The 24,541-nt window shown below is 42.5% G+C and overlaps 1 protein-coding gene across 8 annotated transcripts in view; it reads right to left on the reverse strand.

Moving 5' to 3' along the window:
• Positions 1–24,541, reverse strand: part of SH3KBP1 (SH3 domain containing kinase binding protein 1) — a 315,045-nt gene that overhangs the window by 141,333 nt on the left and 149,171 nt on the right. For 5 of the 8 annotated variants that reach the window (XM_070603481.1, XM_070603483.1, XM_070603478.1 and 2 more), the window contains 2 exons: positions 14,185–14,288; positions 669–798 (listed from right to left, as the gene is read on the reverse strand). In XM_070603481.1, the coding sequence (XP_070459582.1) occupies positions 669–798; positions 14,185–14,288 (234 nt within the window). Of the gene's footprint in view, positions 1–20; positions 81–668; positions 799–14,184; positions 14,289–24,541 lie in introns of all 8 variants that reach the window. The other 3 variants (XM_070603477.1, XM_070603480.1, XM_070603479.1) reach the window with 1 other exon arrangement.

Below are 24,541 nucleotides of genomic sequence, written 5' to 3' on the forward strand. Positions count from 1 at the left end.
CAAAGCTTCCCGGTCCTGACCTTTTGCTCCGTGAGCTGGAAAGGGCAGCAGAGAAGCTGGAGGGAGGAGAGCTTCAGGCCCTGGAGAAAGAAAGACCTGGAGTTCGTTCTCACCATCACAGAAGGATATGCATGCTCACCCAAGGTGGGGCTGGATTCTCAGCTGTCTTGTCATACTTTTAAGGGAACTGGCATGCACTTGTCCTGAACACAGCACTTCTCATCACCAATGATTTGTGTGTGTGTGTGTGTGTGTGTGCCATTTTCTCCAAGTTCTTCAAGGGACACTGAGAAGTACTAACAATCTCATTTGGTTCATTTTTAAAATAATTATCAACTTGCAATGAGTGACACTTCAGAAGTATATAGAGGCACAGCAACATGGACCACCCATGGAGGAATATTACCATGGCATGAAGGCTGAAGGTCACCTACCCAGAGACATACAGAGTGTGCATCTGCACACACATAAAGATATGCAGGTTACACCTTTACAGTGAGAAACCTACTAAACCGCAGTGGGTTAAGGCAGCATAACCAAGAAAACACACATGAGCTTCTGTCACAGCCACTCAGCATAGGCTACAGAACAGAGTGGAGGCTGGAGCAGTGCTTCCCAGTGCCCCCATCCCTTTCCTGCCTTTCCTGTGGTGGGGGGGACTTCCTTACTTGACTTGGAGAGCTGCTCATCCTGGGAAATGCCGAGGTCATCCGACTCCCCCGACAGCTCCTTGATGAAGTTGGAAGGAAACATCCCAGTCTTGCCATTGAGAACGCCTTCCCACCATCCTTCTTCTACCTGCACAGATGCAAACAGAAGAACAGAGAGGTAGGGATCAGGTTAGACACGGTGGTTCCCAGTTTTCTCTCCCATCCGTATGCTGCAGAGTGCAGAGTCCACACAGGGAGAGCTGAAGGACCCAAAGCTTACAAGTTGACAGGGAGTCTTGGGATTCAGACTCAGGAAGAGGGGCTTAACCTGGGGGCCACAAATGTAAGTGGAAAAGAATTAACACTTTATTTCACAAACCTCAAACTGAAATTTGGCATTTCCCTTGATTAGGAATGTAGGTAACACACAACAGTAATAGGAGGACCTGTGACTCCTCACCAAACAGATCACAGATATGTTCACACCACATCATAGATGCTGTGGGTATCTCAAGATATTGTTGGCTCTCTTTGCTACTTTGAAGTGGGGGTAGTTATCACACCTGCTGGGAGACCTTGTTATTTAATGTATTAATAAGGAGCTACTTACTACTTATAATAAGAAATGACACACAGATTACTGTATCAAAATTTGCTTTTAAAATAGCTTGGTAACTACTTTAATATAAATGGTTCCCTTGGTAATCTTACGTGTTTTATTTTATACATTTAAAACTATTATGTAAAAACTGAGAGTGGCTTCTCCAGACGACCAACACTAACCAGACAGCCAAACAAAGACAGTTAATCCCCGGGCTGAGAACACAATCAGAAGGTAGAAGTCAGACAGAGAAAGACAAATACTGTATGATTTCACTCTGATGTGGAAGATAAACACACACACAGATACAGAGAACAGATTGGTGGTTACCAGAGGGGGGAGGGGTGGGGGAAGGACGAAAAGGGTAAAGGGGCACACGCGTGGCGACGCATGGAAACTAGACTACTGGTGGTGAACATGATGCAGTCTACAAAGAAGCTGAAATATAATGATGTACACCTGAAATTCACATAATGTTATAAACCAAGGTGACCACAATAATTTTTTTAAAATTAAAAGTTTGTTTTAAAATTTTAAAAAAGAAGGCAGGAGGACTCCACGCAGTTTCTGAAGGGCTCTAGATTCCCCTGAGATGAACTGAAATGGTTGAAGGGAGGTGGGGAGGCAGTCATGTGGGTGGGGGAGTGACCACTGGATCCGGGGGATGGGTGAGAATGGACAAGTATGGATTTGAGACCCTTTGACGTATGAGCTGGTCTTGAGCAACCAATAAGCTGGGATGAGGAGAGAAGGGTAAAAAAGATCATTCCAAAATTTTGTGATGGAGCCAGTAATAGAACATCAGAAGTCAAAATAGCAAGCTGGCTTCTTGGAGGAGAATAACAGGGCATTTCGAGAACAGCAAGCATTAAGTTACCAGTACGGTGTGGCATAAATGAAAGAGACCTAGAACCTTTGGAATTTTTTTTTTACCATGTGAATGTATTACTTACTCAAATCAATAAATACAATTTAAAAGCTAAAATAATTAAAACAAAAAAGAAAAAGAATATTAGAGTCAAAAGCCCAATTTAAATCCTGTCCTGAAACTTATCAGCTGTATGACCTTATTCAAATTTCCTACCAAACCAAACCCCAGTTTTCTGTACAATGGGGATAATTAATACACTCAATCAGTGTTAGAGACAGATGTATTATGATTCTACACAAGGGGCTAGGGACACAGAACTTGTTCTTTTTTTTTCCCCTCAAGAAATTGACAATTTACCAAGGTAGAAAGGGCGCGTGGTTTAAAGAGGTGAGACGGGGGCTGGCCCCGTGGCCGAGTGGTTAAGTTCGCGCGCTCCGCTGCAGGCGGCCCAGTGTTTCGTTGGTTCGAATCCTGGGCGCGGACATGGCACTGCTCATCAGACCACGCTGAGGCAGCGTCCCACATGCCACAACTAGAAGAATCCACAACGAAGAATACACAACTATGTACCGGGGGGCGTTGGGGAGAAAAAGGAAAAAATAAAATCTTTAAAAAAAAAAAAAATAAAGAGGTGAGACGGCGGCTGTGACTAAAAACCAGCAATGCACAGTAAACAGATGAGAAAATGTCAGGACTCGGCACAAACCAGACTTGTTACACAAAGTTGAGCTCACTGAGATCTGGGATGCTAAAGGAAGCCTTCAAGAAAAAAGAAATCAAAAGTAAGGTTGACCTTGAAGAGTAGAAATGACAGATGTAAGTAGAGGAAGGTGTGTGTGTGTGTGTGAGACATTCCGGAAAGGGGGAGGCTGATAGACCCCGTGGACAATGAGAATGGTGTTTAGAGCATTTATTAGGGAACTCATGGGATACAGACTTGCAGAGTGGCGATTATATCTCATGATCACAGAATCTTCAGGAAAGAACCCAGACAACAGCATCCAGACAATTGTCCCAATGACTACTCAACACCAAACTGTGGCGTTTAACAGCATTTCAGTGGAAATCATTCCATGTTTCTATGCCAACTCAACTGATACGTATTATTCTTTCAAGGAGCTTCTTACAGGATTAGGATGGTTAGGAAGATTCGCCATGAGCCTGAATATAAATAGTCACAGGATTTGCAGTGTTGAGTCCTTTGTGCTTGTCCTGAATAAGGAACCATAAAATGACCTTCTTTTTCCTGGGAAGCACAAGGCAGGAGGGAAAAACCAAGGACACAGACCACAAATGAGCAGTCCCTGGCATAATCCCCGCCAGTGAAGGGCAGCTGGGCCAATTCCATTTGATTCAGCTTGACAGTATCTAAAACGCTGCCGTTTCCAGTAATAAGCAGTTCCAGCTCAAGATCCCTGAAGGCAGCGCTCCTGATGTGTGGGATCAGCGGGCTGCCTGCTGGGAAAACAGGGGTCTCTTCACCTCGCCACACCCCCAGATGCCTGTATCACTGTCACAGCACAGTGTGAGAGGAGTAGCCAACAGGGAAACGGCAGAGCTCTATCATTAGCCACGCAGTGAGTGGAGGGGCAGTGAATAAAACCACTGCTCATCGCCTGGGGGGCACACTTCCCATTACAGGCGCCATGGTTGGGGTGGGGGTCTGGCCCCAGTACCAATGAGAACTATTCAGTACTATTTCTTCCTAGAGCCTGCTGCTTTGGTTGTGAGATTCAGGCTGGAGATATGAGAAAAATGATCCTCAGCCCCACAATATCCTTCTTCAGCGATATTCTAGTGCAACTTCCTGCACAAAGATGAGGACACTGAAGCCCAGAGTGACTACATTCATTCATTCATTCAAAGAGTAAAACATAGTACCTCACACACTGAATGAATGAATGGCAGGGAAATCATTCGGGGAAATCCTCCACAGGGACCTCTGGAGCCTGATTCCCCCACAACAAGATTTTTCCTTCCCGTGAAGAGCAAAAGGGACCAAAAGGCACTGACCACATTGGCTACTGTTCTTAATTAGGGCCCACCATGTGGAAGTCTGTGTGCCCCTCCCAATCCTCCCAATTCTACTAATATTTAATGAGCACCTATCCTACACTGCCTGAGCACCTTGGGACAGGTTAATTGGTGAATAAAACAAATAAAGACCCTGTCGTTGAGAAGCTTCTGCAACAAAAGAGGAACAGACAGAGCCTGTTTCGAAGTCAAGCTTGCTTACATTTACGTTTCTGTATTTCAAAGAGAGAAAGAAATGCATCCCTTTGCAACAAAGTGGGGATTATGAATGTTACCAAGAGCTTACGATTTCTGCCCCAAGGAAAGTAAAGCAGAGGCCCACCTTCTCTCCCTCTAACACACACTCATCAACAGTCTCCTGCAGGCCTTGGCTCCAGGCTGAGAACAAACCCCCTCTGTGTCTGTCTGTGACCCACCCAGCCAGCTCTGGAGCCCATGGCTGCATCCCAAGAGAGAACCCCACCTTTGACCCAGAACTGGGAGCAAGGTGGCTTATACCTGGGAGCGTTTGAAAAAGACAGACACAGTAAAACCACTTAAACAGTCTGTGTCTGTGTGCCCTGCACTTCCCATGTCTTCATAATCATCAGCATCTAAATGGGTTCGGGGCCAAGGAGACAATTTCTAGCTCTTAGCCCTATTGGCAGTTGGGGAAGCAGCTGACTGAGTGAATTTCAACACCTCTACCTCCGCCCAACTCACAAACATTATCTACATTTGTAAGGCACTGAAAAGGATGCCTGTGATGGTACTGTCTGGGGTACCTAGCTATTCAGAATTCTTCCTGCTTATCATCATCTAAGTTTTACCTGCCAACTGTATTGAGAAGGAGAGCAACAAATTTACCAGGTTTAAAGTCTACTTCGGGGTGCAAACAGCAAGACAGAAAATCCATTTAAGGGTTGTTATAGCTTTTTACATCCAATTAACCTTTTGTCACCCAAACCTCAGTCAGAAGCACGCTGGAGGAGTGGGTGTGAGGGAAGAACAGGGGAGGAAGAGGCACACAGGCAAATGAAGTCAGCTTCATTGTTCCAAGAGCTGTTTTACCATTCTTTCCAGAAAGGAAAATGGACAAGTCAAACTTTAAGGAAAGGTCCACCCCTTAACATTACTAAAATTTTCCTCAAAATTTATTCACATTTTGTAGATTGTATGTTTCCAGGAATTTATCCATTTCTTCCAGGTTGTTCAATTTGTTGGGGTACAATTGTTCATAGTAGTCTCTTCTGATCCTCTGTATTTTTGCAGTATCAGTTGTAAACTTCCCTTTTTCATTTCTGATTTTATTTGAGTCCTCTCTCTCTCTTTTCTTGGCGAGTCTAGCCAAAGATTTATCTATTTAGTTTGTCTTTTCAAAAAACCAGCTCTTAGTTTTATTCACCTTTTCATTTATTTCTGCTCCGATCTTTGTTATTTCCTTCCTTCTACTAACTTTGGGCTATGTTTGTTCTCCTTTTTCTAGTTCTTTGGGGGCATTATGCTAGGTGAAATATGTCAGACAAAGACAAAAACTGTATGATCTCACTTATATGTGGAATCTAAAAGAAAAAATCCAAACTCACAGATACAAAGAACAGATTGGCAGTTGCCAGAGGTAGGGGGTGGGGTGGCCAAATAGGTGAAGGCGGTCAAAAAGTACAAATTTCTGGTATAAGACAAATAAATCCCAGGGATCTAATGTACAGCACGGTGACTACAGTTAACAATACTGTATTGCATATTTGAAAGTCGCTAAAAGAGTAGATCTTAAAAGTTCTCATCACAAGGAAAACAATTTGTTATTGTGTGTAGTAATGGATATTAACTAAAATTGTGGTAATCATTCCACAATACAGTCATGCGTTGCTTAATGGGGGGGATAAGTTCTGAGAAATGCATCATTGGGCTATTTCATCATTGTGTGAACATCATAGAGTGTACTTACACAAACATAGATGGTAGAGGCCTACTACACACCTAGGCTATACGGTACTAATCTTATAGGACTACCATCATATGTGTAGTCCATCAATGGCTGAAACATCGTTATGTGGCACGTGACCGTACACACACGTATCAAATCATTATGTTGTACACCTAAAACAAATACAATGTTACGTCAATTATAGTTCAATAAAAAATTTACTCAGAAATAATTAAATGACAATTTCAATACTGGCCTTTCTCCTACCTGGGAGGGGTAGGGGATGTTTTTTGAAAATGTTTAAAACACTAGACAAGTGTTAACACAGTTTTTTAAAGGTTTTTCTAATTGAGGTATAATTCTTATAAACACACAGACCTTAACAGTATGAGTCAATCAGTTTTCACAAACACGTGCACCCCTGTAACCTGCACCTTTATCAACGTACAAAGCATTTCTATCACTTCAGAAAATCGTGCCCCTTGCCGGTCAATCCACCTCCAGGCAATCACCAATCTGATTTCTATCACCTATGACTGATTTTGCCTTTTCTAGAACTCCACGTAAATGTGCTAAAACTTACTTTTACTTTGGAATATTGCTGAAAAAATACAAATTGTTTCTAGAAAACATCTTTTCTATTAGAGAAATTAGTAAAAAAATATATATATTTTTAAGGGAACCATTTCCTGAAGGTATAAACACCTACATTATTTTCCATTTTAGTTGCTTTAAATAACCATCCCTGTTGATTTTGGGACATGGAAAGCTGGTAGTGCCAAACATAAACAAGTGTTATCTAGGTCCTAAATGCGTGGGCCAATATTTTCCCCCAGTTCTGGTGCAGTTCATTGTCTGATTACCTCTGGCAGGGCCAGAACATTCCATACACCCAGGAAGTTGATTTTTATTCTCTCTCTTCGTTCTTCTGAGAATAAGCCTATTGCCTATTCCACATAAGAGGAGCCCCTCAAAAGAGAAATCTGTAAGGTAATTCAAAGGGAAATGATTTAAGAAAATATATGCAATTTCGATTTAAGATGTAAGCAAACTCTGCCCAATGAGACAGAGCAACAGCCATGATTTTTCTCACAGTAGGATAGGTTTCTGGCTGGGCTTTTGCAGACCTCCTTCCGCAATGCTAGATAGTCCTGTCCTTCAATACAGCTAAAAGCTAGTCTACAGCTTCGCAAATGACTCTATGCTAAGGCCTTACTATCATTTCAACTTGAAAATCAGAGCAAACAGTAAATCAAGCCAGCAAAATAACCTTTCTGATGAACCGAGATCCTGAAGTTTTGTCCTGTCACTATTCCCAGGTGAGAAAATCGTCTACAGGGATGTGTTAATCCTAGAAAACCCATATGTAAGAAACCTTTAAATAGGGTATCCCTTTGAAAGTTCAGTGTAGGCAGCACTATAACTTTTATCTTAACTGCGTTTGATTGCATCTGCCAGCTCCTGCTTCCTGCACCCCACAGCTGCCCTCGAAGGCTCACAGGTCATCCTCGACTTTAGAGCAAGGCTGTGCTAACATTCTGTCCTCCTTCCTCCAGACCAACCCGGCGCCTTACACAGTACAACCTGTGCTTGCTGAATCAATCCAAATACTTCTCACCTGCCACATGCCCCGTTGAAATGTCACCTATTCTAGGAAGCATCTTCTTCCCCCTCACTGAGTACATTTGTTTTTTTTTTTTTTTAAAGATTTTATTTTTTTTCCTTTTTCTCCCCAAAGCCCCCCGGTACATAGTTGTATATTCTTCGTTGTGGGTCCTTCTAGTTGTGGCATGTGGGATGCTGCCTCAGCGTGGCTTGATGAGTGGTGCCATGTCCGCGCCCAGGATTCGAACTGATGAAACACTGAGCTGCCTGCAGCAGAGCACGCGGACTTAACCACTTGGCCACGGGGCCGGCCCCTGAGTACATTTGTTTTTAAATTCCTCTCTCATTTGTCAACACCATCATTTGCTACCCTAATAACATGTTGGGTCATTAGTTACCTTCTTAGCTGTGTATATCTTACCCTCCCTGAATATACCGACCATGTTTCAAGGCGGAGATTCTGTTCAATAAATCTTTGAATCTCTCTAAACACACTTTCACAGAGTAAGTACTCAAATATTTGATAAATCTCATAGCTACGCAAATCTACTAGAAATATATCTAAACTTGCAAATATGTTACTTTTATACGGTTGTAGCTTGTTTTGTATGCTGATGATTCTAATGACCTTTTCTTCTAAACAGGGCTTCTCTCTCCTTAATATAAATGTCTTCTCATCTCTGTGCATTAGGAAATCAGAGACGACTAGCCCGAAGCTATTTGGATAAATAATTGGAGAGCAGCTTGAGCTTTTGGGATCATCAAATTCCAATAAACAAATTTTTATACTAATGTTATCTTTTTTTGATAAGGGATACGAACCCTTCTAAAGCAAGGGGTGCCTTAATGGGTAAGAATTTAGGTATGCTTTGATCATCTATTAATTAATCAGCTTTTTAACAAACTTGACTTCTCATGGGCAAGCATAAAACAAAAGACATCTTTATTCACACGCAAGTCTTCAAAGTTCTTACACTGAAAATGAAATGGGGACGAGCTGCTATTCTGGGTCCCAGACCCAATTCCAATGTGTGGGGAGGAGGTTCCCCCACACCGACAAGCAACGCTGACACCAGCTCAGTGTCCTACAATTTAACTCAATTCAGACACTACCTACCCAGAGATAGTGTCATATCCCACAGGTCAAGGGCTCAGTCCCACAGAACTGCCCCACTTCAGACGCCAGTTGCAAGTCCAGGTTGTTACCTGTGCTGCTGACTGACCAGCCAGCCTGGAGGTTCCCATGATCCCCTCCTTGGGCTTCAGACGCCAGTCGCAAGTCTAGGTTGTCCCCTGTGCTTCTGACTGACTGGCTACAAAGCAGAGGTTCCCACAACCCCCTCCTCGGGTCTGATTAATTTGCTAGAGCGGCTCACAGAACTCAGAGACACATTTTACTTACTAGATTACCAGTTTATTATAAAAGGATATAACTCAGCAACAGCCAGATGGAAAAGATGCAAAGGGAAAGGTGTGGAAAAGGGTGTGGGGCTTCCATGCTCTCTGAGTGTGCCACTCTCTACGTGCTCACCAACCCAGAAGCTCTCCGAACCCTGTCCTTTTGGGTTTTTACGGAAGCTTCATTACATAGGCATGATGGATTACATCATTGGCCCTTGACGACTGAACTCCATCTCTAGCCCCTCTCCCCTCCCCGGAGCTGGGGTTGGAGTGGGACTGAAAGTTCTAACCCTCTAATCACATGGTTGGCTCCACTGGCAACCTGCCCCTATCCTTAGGTGCTTTCCAAAAATCACTTCATTAACACAAAAAAAAGACACCCCTCCTCTTCATTTAGGAAATTCCAAGGGTTTTAGGAGCTCTGTGCCAGAAACAGGACAAAGACCAAATATATATATTTCTTATTATAAATCACAATATCACAACTGTCTCTCCCCACTTACAAAGGTTGTCTGATCAAGTTAAAATTCTGAAGAATTTCAACAGCCTATTTAACTCTAATTGAGAGAACCCAATCTCCTGCTATGGGCACAAGAAGGAAGATGCATAAGTTTCTTGGAAGCGCAAGTTACCATCTTCACAAACTGCAAGGCCAGATTAGGCTTTAAATCTGAAGCTAAAGCCATTGCACTCCAGCCAGCCTGAAAGGGACCACTAAGCAATACCTCAAAAACTAACCATGAAGAACAAATAAAAGCAACAATCTCTGAACATCCCTTGGGTCACCACTGAGAGAGACTGGCTAAGAGCAAGGTCATCCAACACAAGAGGAAATGTGGCTCCTCTCCCAGGCTCCAGATAACGCAGATAGAAAAACAAGAGGCTTCAACGCACTTTTCAAAAAAACAGGTCAACAAGCCAGTTTTGAAACTCCAGACGCCTTCAAATGCCATTTCTCCTGATAACCTTGTCCATGTGCCAACTCTGTTCTTATAATCAGAACTTCACCTGCATGTATCAATCCTCCCCACTCTGGACAAAAATGACACAAATATGTATCTACAATGATTTCTTTAAAAATATCTATCCAGGAGTTCAGCCTGCTATTTTTCCTTTCGAATTGGCAGCCCAGTTCCTTTTCATTCACAATGGTGAATCTAATCACCGCTCTCCAGCCAAGAGGCAGAAGCATGGTAAGCACTTTCTTGAGCAACTGCCCTTTGCCAACTCCACTCATCCCTGGACTGCCCCGCCTTCTCCATTCCTTCTCTAAGCCATGCTGCACAGGCCCATCCAGGTTGATGTTGACTCCTGCCAGATGAGGATCAGGGCTGTGTCTACCCAAATCTGCTTAAGCCCATTGCTCTTATTGCTAGCCCACGGTTTGGTCAAAGAGCTCAAAAATATATGTGTAAAGAAAAAGAGTTAGTGGTGAGAAGGGATAATGGTAATGATTTGAAGGTTAAAAAACAAACTGCTGCCTAATTAGGTGTGGATAAGACAACTAAAAGAGATTGGGGGTGGCAAACTATAGAACTTTAGAAGAATTATGTATTCCAATTGCTTCACTTATGTTGTTAAATTATCAATCCTCTTTAAAGAAACCAATGGGATTATAGAAGATGCATTATGGATGCAGAGAGGATGGAACCCAAACCAGCAAACCCATATTTAGGGAAAATGCCTTGGCCTTGTGAGGTTGTGTTGACAAATGGCAAATGAATATACATTTTTATATTTTAAGATAAAATTAAATAAGATATATGTATATAATTTTTTAGGATTCTCTAGTTGATTCAACTGTTTCAAATAATCAGTCCATAGCTTCCAAATTCTCCTAACAATTGTCTGGGGTTTTTTTTCGGGGCGGGGGTGGGTGGAAGGTGTGTATTCGTGTGTGTGTGCACAGCTTTGCAATACTGTAGAATCAATCTATTAATCAATCAATAAGAATATAACATATTATATATATATGCATACACAATATGTTATATTTTTAATGACCAACAAATTGTTTGAGTCTATAGTATTACAAAGCTATTACTATGGTCTTACCTCAATCTGTCCCTGTGATTTAATGGTTTTTGTTTATTTGGGACTTTTGTTTATTTTGTTTTTAGTTTTCAGTGGAATTAGAGAATAGTTACCCATTGGCATTTATTACAACATCCATTAGAAGTAAAAGGGGCAGATTTTATATTATACAGTGGCAATGGCCCAATATCTGCAATATTACAAGTAAATTGAAACAATTGGGAAATGAATTTTTGATGATATAATTTTTAAAATATGGATTAAAAGGCCAAACTTTATCTTTTTTTTACATAAATATCATAGGCTACATAATTATTTTTCCTTTTTCCTACTTGAAGCAAGCCCAGAATGAAGCCTAGCGTTGAAATGGCAGTGAGCGGACAGGAGACTGGCGCTGCAGGTGGTGGTGAAGTTCCAGCTCACCTAGGCGAGGAGCCTAACAGCCCTGCAATCACTCCTCTCCTTCAGCAATCCATGCTCGCTCTCCCTACAGCCAACAGGCAGGTGAGAGTGGGCCCTATTTCCCAGAAATTTATTAATAATTTTCCTTATCTTGATTTGCATTTCTTAAAACATTATTACAACATTAAAGGAAAAATCTTCTTCTATGCCAGAACCATTTTCAATTCTTCTTCCCTTCTAGTCTTTGATCGCACACACGGAGACATATTTCACATGACTGCATCCTAGTGTATGCAACTTTGTGTTCTGATCTGTTCATTTATTTTGCAAAAAAATCTTTTCATACTTCCATATTCATTTACTTATTCAGCAAGCATTTACTAAAGTATGTATTAAGTTTCAGGCACTATTCCAGGTACCACGAATATAAAGATAGATAAAAAGCAGATCCCTGCTGTTGAAAAGCTCTCAGGTTAGCAGAATATAACAGATAATTACAATGCACAGCATTGTAACAAATACAGATTTAAAGGCCTCTGTGTTTACCATCTTAATGGCTTCACAATCTTCTATCCAGATAATCTAACTTAATTCTCATAACTATTCCTTTTCTTCATTATTTTTCATTATCACAAGCACTGCCACAATTAACACATTTCACTTTTTTTTTCTGTTAAACATTTTCTGTGGATAAATTCCTAGGCATGAGATTACTGGGTCAAAGGGTGCTAATTCAGATTTTTATAGCTCTTGACGTACCTTGCTAAACGGCTTCATATTAGGATCATAAAGATATACAAAGTCATCACTTCTTCTGAGCATTGCCAACAGTCCTACTATTAAACATTTTCTCAGGATTTTCAAAAGCAGGAACCCATTATTGTCTTAATTTGTATTTATTTAACTAATAGCAGGGCAGAACATTTTCTCAGGGTTAAGATTTTTATTTCCCCTTGTGGGATTTGTGTTTATGACAGATTTATCTATTATTTATCATTGTTATGGTAGCTTCCTAATATATTTTCATATGTTATACATATAATAACTATTCATCAAAACTTATTGCAAATTTTTTTCCTGTTTGTTGTTCTCTGTTTAGCTAAACTCACTTCAAATGATACCAAAATCTTAACTCTTTTTATTAGTCACAATAGTTTGTTTTTTCCTCTGGAATTTCTTCCATGGTTTCAGTCTTAAGAAATTTGTCCTCCTACCATTGGCATAAATGTTCTACTCTGTTGTCCATTCATTTTTCACTCATTCAACTCACAACAAATGTCTCTATGTCTCCCGCTTGGCACCAGGGATAAAAAATGATGAATGAATATTAATACAAAGTACCCCAAACTTGGAAATAGCCAAAAGGGTTACTGCATGTCCTCCCAGCGCCACGCTGGGAACCCCATTAACTGCTCCTCTAGGAACATGTATCTGTTTGACATATTAACTATTTATGAGGTTAGTTTACAACTCTGTTAGTGCGGATGTTAGCTGCTAGAATCCTGAAAGTGACGCAAATGATTCTTATCAGATAGCAATGAAAATAAATTTTGACCAGCAGAGACAAAATAACCTCAAAGGTTACAGTTTTATCGCCCTGTAGGACACTACATAGTTTTACATTGAACTTAGCAATCTTAATCAAGTATTTTCTCTTTCGGTCATATAAATACTTTGCTCTTTCACAATCCTCTTTGAGCCAGCCTTGCCACCTTGCAGATCCCCTCATTAATGAGTTGAATAAAGCCTTGACGTATGTTCACTTTATGTTTGTATGAAAGGCAGGAGACCTGGCTGCTAGCATCAGCCCTGCCACTTCCACTCACATCATATTTCACTTACTCTCCTCCTTGACTTCTAGTGTCTTCTTTCGTAAGTCATGGGTTTCTGTAAGGTCAAATGGTATTCAGGAAATCAAAGCAACTGGAAAATGATCTTTCTATATATGGATACATGTGTTGAACCAGCGTGAGCGATCAGGTTCTAAGTCTGAAGCCCAGGATCCCCCAGGCCTGAGGGAGTGGAGCCTGGGAGCCCTGCCAGTGTCTGGTATGACACTTCACCAGCAGGGCTGCCTTTGAGTAGCCAGGACCAAGCAGGAACAAGGGAATGCAGTGCAGTGGAAAGAACAAGGGTCTCCAGCCAGGTGGACCTGGCTTCAGCCCTCAGCCCTGCCTCTTCTAGGGTCTCTTGAGCCCCTTTCCTCATATACAAAATAAAGTGGTTGTGATGAGTCAATGGGCCAGTGCCTAAAGAACCTTGTCACATCTGTCACATACTAGGCCTGCTATAAATGTCACTTCTTTTCCTTCCCTCTGAATCCACAGTATCCCCCACAATGAATACTGAATCCATCCTCTAGAGATGGATCAGGGTCACTCTGGATACCCAGAGTCTACTAGCAATTGAAGAAGAGGAGAAAAGCTATGGCATTGGGTTGGAATTTCAGAGGTACCTACTATGCTGTGTTAGAATAACAATGGTTTTAAATGGCCCCACATCTGCCCCCAATGGGCTTGGTGGCAGTCCTCCCTGAGAACCTATTTCCTCTGAGAAGAGACTCAACTAGATGATGTTTAAGGTCTCTTTGAGTTCTAACATCCACCACGACAAGGTCAACCATGTGTGGGTTCTGATAGCCCACGTGAGGCCACCATACCTACCCGCCTGGCACACTTACCTCTCCTACCACCTCTATGATGTCGCCAACTTTCAGCTCAAGCTCGTCATCATTCTGGGGCAGGTAGCTGAACGCCACCTGGCACCGGCGCCTCCGTCGCTCGCCTAGATGGGAAAAGAGAAATATTTAGATACAGCCCTTCTCTCAAAATTAGATTTTAAAGAGAGGCTTCCTAGGCATGCAGGCAAATTAAGCTGACTTGTCTCAAATATGCTCTCTGGGACATGGCTAGAGGCACGGCAGCCCTGGTCTCTTATAGAGAGGCAGTAGAAAGCAGAGCAATGCTTCTTGGTCTTTTAAAAGCTGCTGGGTCAGAAAGGCATGAATATGAGAAACCGATCCGTTGGTGCAGAAGGCAAAACACCCCACCCCTGAAGCGCTGGAGCACAGTGTTGCCTTAAACGGTTTTCCATGGATGGGGTTTTGTATTTGCTGCTGTTGATTTTTAATGAAAGCTGATACGATGTGGTAGAGTCAAAAGAATGGTCTGCTTCTAATGCTAGCAAGACAGAGGAAATCTTCCCCAAATGTGAAAAGGAAAAGATAAAGTATCCTGGCCTTTTTCTTACTAATCGTCACCCTTTCAACATGCTGGAATTCAGGTCTGATAAGCAAAGGCTGATTAGATTTCAGCCTGCTCTTGCTGCCATTTCAAACGCCCGGCAGGAGTTCAACAAATCCACTTCTGTCCTCTTTCCTCTGTCCCAGGGGATCCATCAGCAGGATCCCTGGCTGCTTACACAGAACCAACCCAGGCAAATCAAGATAAAAAGCCAGGGCCACACTTCACTTCACCGGAGGACACTCAAGGTTAACAGCATCTCACTTACCCAGTGTAGCCCAACTGGGAGGCCTCGACTTAGAGCTGGTTCAAGTACAGATGCAATTATCCACACCACAGACATGCATTGTGGGGAAAACATGCATGTGGTATGTATGATGGTATGTGTAGGGAGGGGGGGAGACAGACAGACAGAAGCAGCAGAGGCCCAAGCCAGGGAGACATGGATAGGAGAGAGGAACTGAGATCAGCATTGCCCAGAAGTTTGCTGCTCAAGGCTGACCACCTCACATCATTCCTTCCTGCCACCACATGGCCTAGAAAACCAAAGGGATCAACGGCCTCAAGGAAACACATTTAGAAATGCTTACATTATTTTTGGATACTGCCTACAGGGATTCTTTTCCTTTTCTAATCTTTTCCCTGAGAAAGCAAGTTCCTGCAGGAGTGATCACAGGCCACACTGAGGCCCCCACGCAGCATGACATCATACAAAGGGGATGGCCTTGGCTACATCTGATGTGCTCACTGATCAATATTTTTCAAAAGCCAGTGGCCTAGTTCTCTCTGTTCCATTTTTCTCTGCCTGAACCTCACTAAAGAAGAACAGAGTTGAACAGAGGGAAGAGGGCAGAAGTTCAGAATGAATATCTTGTCTAATCACATCTTTGGCGACTACACAAATACACTCCACCCCTTTGCGCAAAATCACAAGCCACCTGGTCTTGAGGACAAATGCAGGGCCCTGAGACCAATTCCCAGGTGCTAACTGCACTGTCAGCAGGCAGAAGAGGGCAACCTAAGGACGGCCTGGCTCTCCCAGGGACAGAGGGCCCACCCCACTGGCTTTCCCAGGTGAGAAGGCAGGAAGAGTGGTACTCCAGTGCAAAGAATGCTACCATTATTCCATGGCTTCCAACACAACAGAAGGCAAATCAAGCACCCTGCATCATAAAGGATACAGATTTCTCATTCTAGCTATGAAAGTCTAGATGGCGAGGTAATCTTGGCACCCATTTCCTGCTCCCTGTGACTCCTACCCCCATAGCCACCCCCTTAAGATGAAGTTCTATGATAAATCTTTAAGAGCTTTATTCGCTAGATGTTATGTTAAAAGCAAACTCTGCAGATACAAATCTAAACACGAAACAAGCAAACATGACAAATGTCTGAAACTCGACACTCACAGCCACAGGAGTCATCAAAGTCCTGACCAAAGTGACTTAAAAATAACATCCAAAGACCCAGTGTTAGCTGAAGCCATAAAACTTACAGTTCCACGTAAGTTCATACCTTCACAAAACCCTCTGTAGAAAGCAACATCTAACCCAACGCTACACAAATGGCAAAGGAGACAGTGAAGAAAAGAGAGTCTTTCCTTCGAGAAAAGACTAACTCAACAGATTCAGGATCCGGAATAGAATCATCAGACTTCTCTTGAACCAACTCCCTGCATCGAACTTCTATAAAGCCCTATCTGGTATAAGGAAGAATGACACATTTACTAATTTCTGTCTGCCAGGCTAGTTAATATTTCTTAAAAGCCTCTAAGAAGGTTATTCAATTGGTGGCATAAAGTCCTATAAAGCACATTGTCAACATACAGGACCAAGAAAAATGAGCCCTATAGGTAGGTATCCAGAGGTTGTTGGTGGTAAAGGTCACCTGACCTGATCCCACGCAGAAACAGTTATTCCCCCTGGCACTGGGACAGCTTGTGGTCTTCCCTAAAGCGATTCTGATACCCATCACCCTATCTCATCCCGCCAACCACAAGAGGGAAAAAGAAAGGGGGCCAGCCCAGTGGCGTAGTGGTTGAGTTCACACCCTCCACTTCAGCGGCTCAGGGTTCACTGGTTCGGATCCTGGGTGCAGACCTACACACCACACTTATCAAGCCATTCTGTGGTGGCATCCCACATATAAAGTAGAGGAGGATGGGCACAGATGTCAGCTCAGGGCCAATCTTCCTCAGAAAAAAAAGAAAAAAAGAAAAAGAAAGGAGGCCAGAATGAGCAACCATTTTGCAAATGAGGAAACTGGGGCTCAGTGACTTACCCAAGGTCACCAAGCTAGTAAGTGGCAGTAACTCCTTGGCCTGAGTTCAGAGCTCTCCCTCCAGTGCTGCAGGAACCAATTCAGTTCACATGTTGCCTCAAATTCTCTGCACTCTGTGCTTAACTGCTTCCTGCAACACTGCATAACACAGCCTTAGGCCTCCACCATGGCTTTCTCATTACAGATAACTTCCAAACTCCTGGACTGCTCCTTTTTTTTTTTTCCAGGCCTCAACTTCTGCACATCACTATTCTAATCTTGTGTGCCAGTTCTACACACCTAAAACCCAGTTCAGGGGGGACGTTTGACGTTAGGAGACACTGCATTTCAGTTGCCTCCGTCCATCTTAAATTTAAGGGAGTTTAAGGATGTCGTTTGCCACTTTTTCCTCTCCTGCCATTTCACTGATGTTTGCTAGTCAGTCTTGACCTTCCTCGAAGAGGTATGTAGACAACAACGTCATCTCCTTTCGATAGCTGGTATAAACTGGATAAAAAACACGTATGACTTGCCCAAGGCCGTGGTTTGGAATCCCCTAGTTTGAGCTACCACCTTCACGCCCAGAGCCCAGGCCACATGGACTCAAGTTTTAACACATTTCATTGGGCTTTTTTTCTATGGAATAAACTGAGTTTGAAAGAAAAATTTTCCTTAAAAAATTAAATGTATTTGCTGATCATGGCCAACAATGTAAATCTATACTTGAACAACTAGAAAGAGGAGAAAACATGTTTTTCCTCCTTCATGTCAGGGCCATTGCCACCATCCTTTATCACTGCATGCGTTTTCTAGGCAGGACCACTTAACTCCTTACACATAACTGAAAGAAGTAAACACAAGTTTTATGGACATACATGCAAACGTATATGCACACGCAGCTTACCAAAAAAGGAAGAATAAGGCAGACTTCACAAGGCATACTTGATACGTCTCTGCTTTACTGCCATATTGCATGATGGCCACAACATACACATGCATGAACATGTGTTCATATGTAGGAACACAGGCCCACACACTCACAGATGGCAAGGCAGGCACATCCTCAACTCCCTCACTAGACCTCATAACCACCTTCCACTCAAGACCAGCTTTGTTTATTGAACTAGTAACAGCTAACATTTATTGAGTACTTACTGTGTGCCAGAGACTGCTAAGTACTTTATATGTATGACTCCATTTAATCCTCACACTGGAACCTCTGGGGTAGATCACTGACCCTCTTTTTACAGACAAGGAGACTGAGGAGGCATAGAGAGACCCAGTATTTTACCAGAGGTCTTACGGCTAGAAAAGGGAGGGCCTGGGATTTCAAGCCAGGAGATGCACCTCCAGAGACACTGCCTCCCATGTCTGACTGTTCCTAAGAATTCTTGGCGATGGATCTTGAGACTGCAAAAAGGACTCACTGGGCTAACATGGCACATGGTTAAAATGTGAAACCAGGAAGTGAAAAACCACAAATCAGGAGCATTTCCTTACAGCTGCTGGGAACTGGAGCCCATATTTGAATGAAATAAAACCAGCTGGATGGGGAGGAAATGCAGTACATTCACATTCTCTGAAAATTAAATAGCATAAACTGTAAAGGGTGCCATGACCCAGCCTCAGAAACAGCACACACGTCTACATTTTAGAGCCTTCTGGGGTCTCACAACATGTGAAAACCTTACTAGGCCAATTCATTCAGTGACCACAAAAACATAACAACAAATACTGCAGTGGCTGAAAAGAGTCTTTGGGTCAACTGAAAACCTTCAACACTCACACAGCCAATTTTTTCATATCTCACATTCCTATGACAGAACACGAGTACAACTACAAGAGTTTAAATCATTTGATATTTTCAAGGAACCCACTAAATCAATCAAATGGATCCTTACCACATTCAAGGAACATGGCAGTATCTCAAAATCATATTGCAAGAGAGAAAACACTGATAAAAGTCAAAGGGAAAATCAGAAGAAGCCTCTAATTTTGTTTCCAGAGTTACTTCTGGCATTTTCTCCAGATGTGGCCTGGGGACCACCTGTGTCAGAAGGTTGAAAACGCAGAACAGACCTATAGAACTACTCTCTGGGGTTGGCGCAGGGACCTGCATTTAAATCTGACCCCCCGAGTGACACGCCAACGAAAATCTAAACCTCAACGAGTCAGCGCAACTAATTATAGGTGACAATGGGAAAACGCTTTGTGGGAACAGGTGGTCTCCCTTTGGAGGACTCTCACCAGTGGTTCCCAGTCTTGGCTGCACATTGAAGTCACCTGGGGAGCTTTCATAAAGCTACCGATCGACTTTCTAAACAGCAGTCCCTGAAGGCTAGCTCTCCACGGGAAAACGGCTTCTTCTAGGGCTGGGGCAAAGAAAATGCAAAGTGGGACTGGAGTATTTGGGTAGGCCAAAATTAATGAAGTGCTCACACACTTGAGGGGTAATTTCAAAAGGAAACAGGGATCAGCCTGATAGGGCTTTCACTGGTCAAATTTGGGACAGTAACAGCATGTACCAAGGGATGTATTGTAATTTATTCATTCCAAAAAAGTTCATGAGCCCATATTGATACATTCAATAGGTAACTAGGTTGATAGCTAGCTAGATGAATGGATAAGATTAGATGGATAGGTATGGGGCAAGAAGGGAAAGCTCTTCTTTACAAAGAATGTTAACTAATAAATGAAGAAGTGATAGAAAGAATCACCATTTTGTAACCATCACAGCAACCGTTGACTCTTGTCAGAATCAATGGTTGCTAAAATCACTGGGCGAAAGCTTTTTGGGGATTAGGATATTCACAAAGTCTCAAAGTATCTCCCCCCAAATTATTTCTTGATTACAAAAGGAAAATGTTTCTCTCAGAATGGAGAAACCTAGCAGACTCAGCCTTAAAGTTCATATCATCAATGATGGGCCACATTAACATGAGCTGCCTCCTTCTGTGAAGCACTGAGAAGGACTTAACACCTACAGAGTGTTCCTGCCCCAAACATTTAACCTAAATCTGACCATGAGGAAACAATCATGCAAATCCAAAACGAGGGACAGTCTACAAAAACTGACCTGGTTTTTAAAGAGAATCCTTTTTGAGTCAATATCACATAAGATTTTTAAAAGGCTAGGGAACTGTTCTAGATTTAAAGAGAGTAAAAAGGTATAACAACTAAATATAATGCAAACCTTAATTGGATTCGGGGTTTTTAAAAAAGGTTATAAAGGACATTACTAGATGAACTGGGGAAATTTGAATACAGACTAATACCAGATAATAGCATTATGTTAATGTTACATTTCCTGCGTGTGTTAATTCCATTGCAGTTACACAGGAGAATGTCCTTGTTCCAAAGTATTTAGGGATGAAGTATTCTTATGTCTGTAACTTAATTTCAAATTAAGAAAAAAAACAAAAAGAGAAAAAAATTGTTTAAGAAACACACACACACACACATACATACATAGAGATAGAGAGAGAGAGAGAGTAAATGTGGCAAATGCTAACAATTGGTGAATCTAGATGGGTGTTCACTGTATTATTGTTACATTTTCTGTACATTTGAAATTTTTCTAAATAAAAATTTTAGGGGGAAAAATACAGATGCCTGAGCCCCACCCCTAGATACCCCAATGTCACTGGTCTGGGGTGCAGCCTGGGCATCTGGATTTTAAGAGCTCCCCAGGTGATTCTAACATACAGCCAGGGTCGAGAGACATCTAGACAGATCAGTTCTCCAAAAATAAATGGGACCTTTCCAGAACCATGTTATACAGGTCCTACATTCAGCTTCTTTTCCTCAAAGGGAGAAAAATCAAACTTATTTGGCAATATTATCCTAATACATAACCCAGGTGAACTCTGCCGTGCTGTGATTTTGATTTCGCAGACCTTTGGAACAGTTGCACTAAGCTGTCTCTAGCTCTGGAAACATGTTCCTGGGGGACCAGGGGATGCAAAAGACCATGATCTCTGCTATAATTCATTAGCAAACACTGCCGGGGGTACGACAATCCCCCAAGTTACTGACCAGCATGCCGGCTTCTTAAAGAAGCTGTTCTTGAGTTGGAAACCTCAATTTGTTCAAGGGGCCAGGCTTCCCATTTCAAGATGGAAAAAAAATACAAAGTAAACTAAATAAATATGGAGAATCATCCATTTTACTTGAGACACGCAGTGGATCCTGGGTGCAAGGGAAGAGAAGCTGAATTCCTGATCTTATGGACCAAGCATCATACCCTTTCCTAGGACAATTCCCACTCATCATCCTGTTTCAGTGTAACGTAACTCAGAGGAAGAGGAGGATACTTTAGAGGCCGATGGCATGCCAGAAAAAAAGGAACTCATGTGTCTTTCTTTACAAACTCCCCTTGGCTGTGGTTGGACTGTTGCAGTGGAAATATACAGTATTTAATTAACTAGCACTGTTTGGTCCCTGGGGATGAGCCTGCTTGATCTCCTAGGGATGTGTGTAATCAACATCTTTGCATGGCGGAAAACAGCAAATCCATTTGCCTGCTACTTCAAAGGCAAGGTTCATCTGAAAAGAGGTGACAGCTACGCCAGTGCTCATTTACTCCCAAGTCCCACCAGAATACAGGAGAAAAACGTAGACCCAGTAGGGAATCATTTATTAGGGCTTCTGAGCCATGGGTGGCAGGCAGGGAGGTGGGTAAAGTCCAAAGTTACATAAGGAAAATCAACTGAGTCTTGCTGGAGATGAAGGAAACGAACATTGATTAGATATCTGCTATGTGCCAAGAACCATGCTAGACACATTATGTGCCTTCCCTCAACTCCTCGCACCAACCCTATGAGGTTAGGGGTGGCACCATCTTTATAGATGAGCACAGAAAGGCTGGATAACTTGTCCAAGGCACACGAGTTAATAAATTGTGGTCTGCAGCCCTCTTCTTTCACCAACCCAAGATAATACCAGGAAGGCAGATTGGGGAGTGCATTTCTGGGAGACTTTGGATGCCAAGTTAAGGATGAGGACTTTATTTTATGAGAACGTGCCCAGACAAGGTTTTTAGGCAGAGAAGTGACAACAAGATGTGATGAAGACAGTGATCTATGGAGAAGTACCTGGTGTCAGAGATGTGCATGACAGCTTGGGGGAGGGAACCTAGAAGCGTGCAGATGGCCCAACAGAAGACAACGAAAGACAGAGAAAGCCCGAAAAACACGGTGGAAGGAATCATATTTGCAGTGAAGGAGAGGCGGCTATACAGTATCATCATCAGTTGATATGTGTCTGTTGCCCCCTTTGGGAGCCAAGGACCCTCTCTTACTTGTCTTTGATCCCCAGCACCTAGCTCAGTGCCTGTTAGAGCAGACACTCAATCCATTCTTGATAAATGGATGGATGAACAAACTAACGAGTACCTATTCCACATTCTGTCTGTGGGCTGCAGTTTTGTGAACACAAATTCCCAGACAGTCAGAGGGGCACTGGAGAAGGACAGGAAGGGAGAAGGGAAAGAGTTAAAGCCTCAACCTGGTGTTACACAGGGCACTCACCTACAGGTGCTTAAAAGGCAATGCCAAAATAGTTAAGATGGTAAATTTTACGTTATGTGTTTTTCGCTACAATTTAAAGAAAAAAGCCAATGCCACCTTGAATTGTTACAGCTACAGGGATGGAAAGATGGTGGCCCCTGTGGTCTGGCTACTGTGTCGAAGGTGCCTCGTTCTCCACCAACAGCGTAGCCCGAAGCATCTGTGATACTAGACAACGCCTGATATACTGTAACTGCTTTCTTTTTCCAAGTATGGTCCACTGTCAATTATCCATACCAAACAGTAAAGCAGGGCTATATCTGACCGAAAAATTATGTATATTTGATTTCGAATTTAGTCCTCTTAAAAAACACAAAATACTTGTTTTAAACAGGCAGAGAGATACCTATGAATAAAAATGTCCAGGGCATCATTGTTTCTAAGAGCAAATGCATCCATGCACAGAGATCTACACAGGAAATACCCTCAATGTCCACTGAGAAGGAATGGTTACATAAATCATGGTATGTCCAGGCCATCGACACTAAGCAGCCATTAAATTGAGCAAGCACCTCGATGAGTACTGACGTGTAAGAGGTGTCCATAATACACAAAGTTAAAAGACCAAATCACACAGTATGTACGATACGATCCCAACATTGTAAACACAGACCCCCCGCATCCTTCCCTCCATAACCTCTGCCATGGACTCTTTTATTTACTCCTAGCACAGAGTATGCACTCAACAAACGTTTACTAATGAATAAATGGATTCATTCAACATTCAACTAACACGTGAGGGGGTCTAATACAATTAAATGAATGAGAAAAAGGTGTGTGTGTGCATGAACACACTTGTGTAAGCAAAGAAAATGGTATGGAAGCACACACCCCAAAGTAACAGTGGTATTGCTGGAAATGAGGATTAGGGGAGCATAAAGAGAGACTCATTTAAATGTTTCTGCACGTCAATTTTTTTTCCAAAGAGCATGTAATACGCTGTAATAATTTTTTTAAATCATCACAGTCACCCATTAAAATAATTATCTTGCATTATGAGACTTAGCCTTCTGATCACACTTTGATGATATTAATAGTAAACTTAGTTCCCTTTCTCTAAGTAAATAAATAAATACCAGTTGAATCAGGCAGAAAGATGGTTGTCACGGGCTGAACGACAAGGGGGCTCTGACCTCCCAATAACAACTGGTTGTGGCTGGTCCATGAAGACAACGGGAGGTGTGAGCCCAGAGAAATGGCTCCACACCTGTAATCCACACTAGTTATTATTGTGATCAGATGCTCTGACAGAAACTCAAGGAGCCCCACAATATCCTAGCAGTTACCAATCTAAGGTCATTTTCCCTGGCCTGACTCTGCAGACCACACAGCCCAGCCAGACATCTCCCTCTTGGCCATGGAGGGGCTCTGTGTGCATCTTCTGAACTCACTCACACTCACTGACTCACAGGAGAAAACACATACACACACACACACACACACACACACACACACACACACACACACTCGGCCATGGGAGCTCCCTCTGTGGGTTCCCCTAACAAGCACTGCTTTTCTCTAGCACTGTCCTCACCTCACTGTATTTAAATTATCTCCGAGTGTCAATTTATATGTTTGTCTCCACCCCTTCAGCTCTGATACCTCTCAGCTCTTTTTCACACACCTTTTCCAACAAATGCAACTTATGTGCCAACACCCACGTAGGCCTCATGATGATTAGGCGGATGCCATTTCATCACAAATGCCCACTCTTGATCCATCTGTGAGCCCAGGTGCCACATATCTAGAAACAGAGGAGGAACACAAATCCCCGATCTAGTCCTTTCTCAGTCCTAGAAACTTCAGAGTCTAATGTCCTATTTACAGAAGCCACTGAAAGCAGTCTTAAAGTCAATCAATTAACGTATGACCAGAAAAAAATGAGTTTATACTGCCAGCGAAATACAGAAAGGGACCATTCATTTAATAACTGAGTTTCTGAAAAGAGAGGCTGAATATGGATATTTTCAAT

This window comes from Equus przewalskii, chromosome X (genome assembly GCF_037783145.1).
Source record: "Equus przewalskii isolate Varuska chromosome X, EquPr2, whole genome shotgun sequence".
Taxonomy (NCBI): Eukaryota; Metazoa; Chordata; class Mammalia; order Perissodactyla; family Equidae; genus Equus; species Equus przewalskii.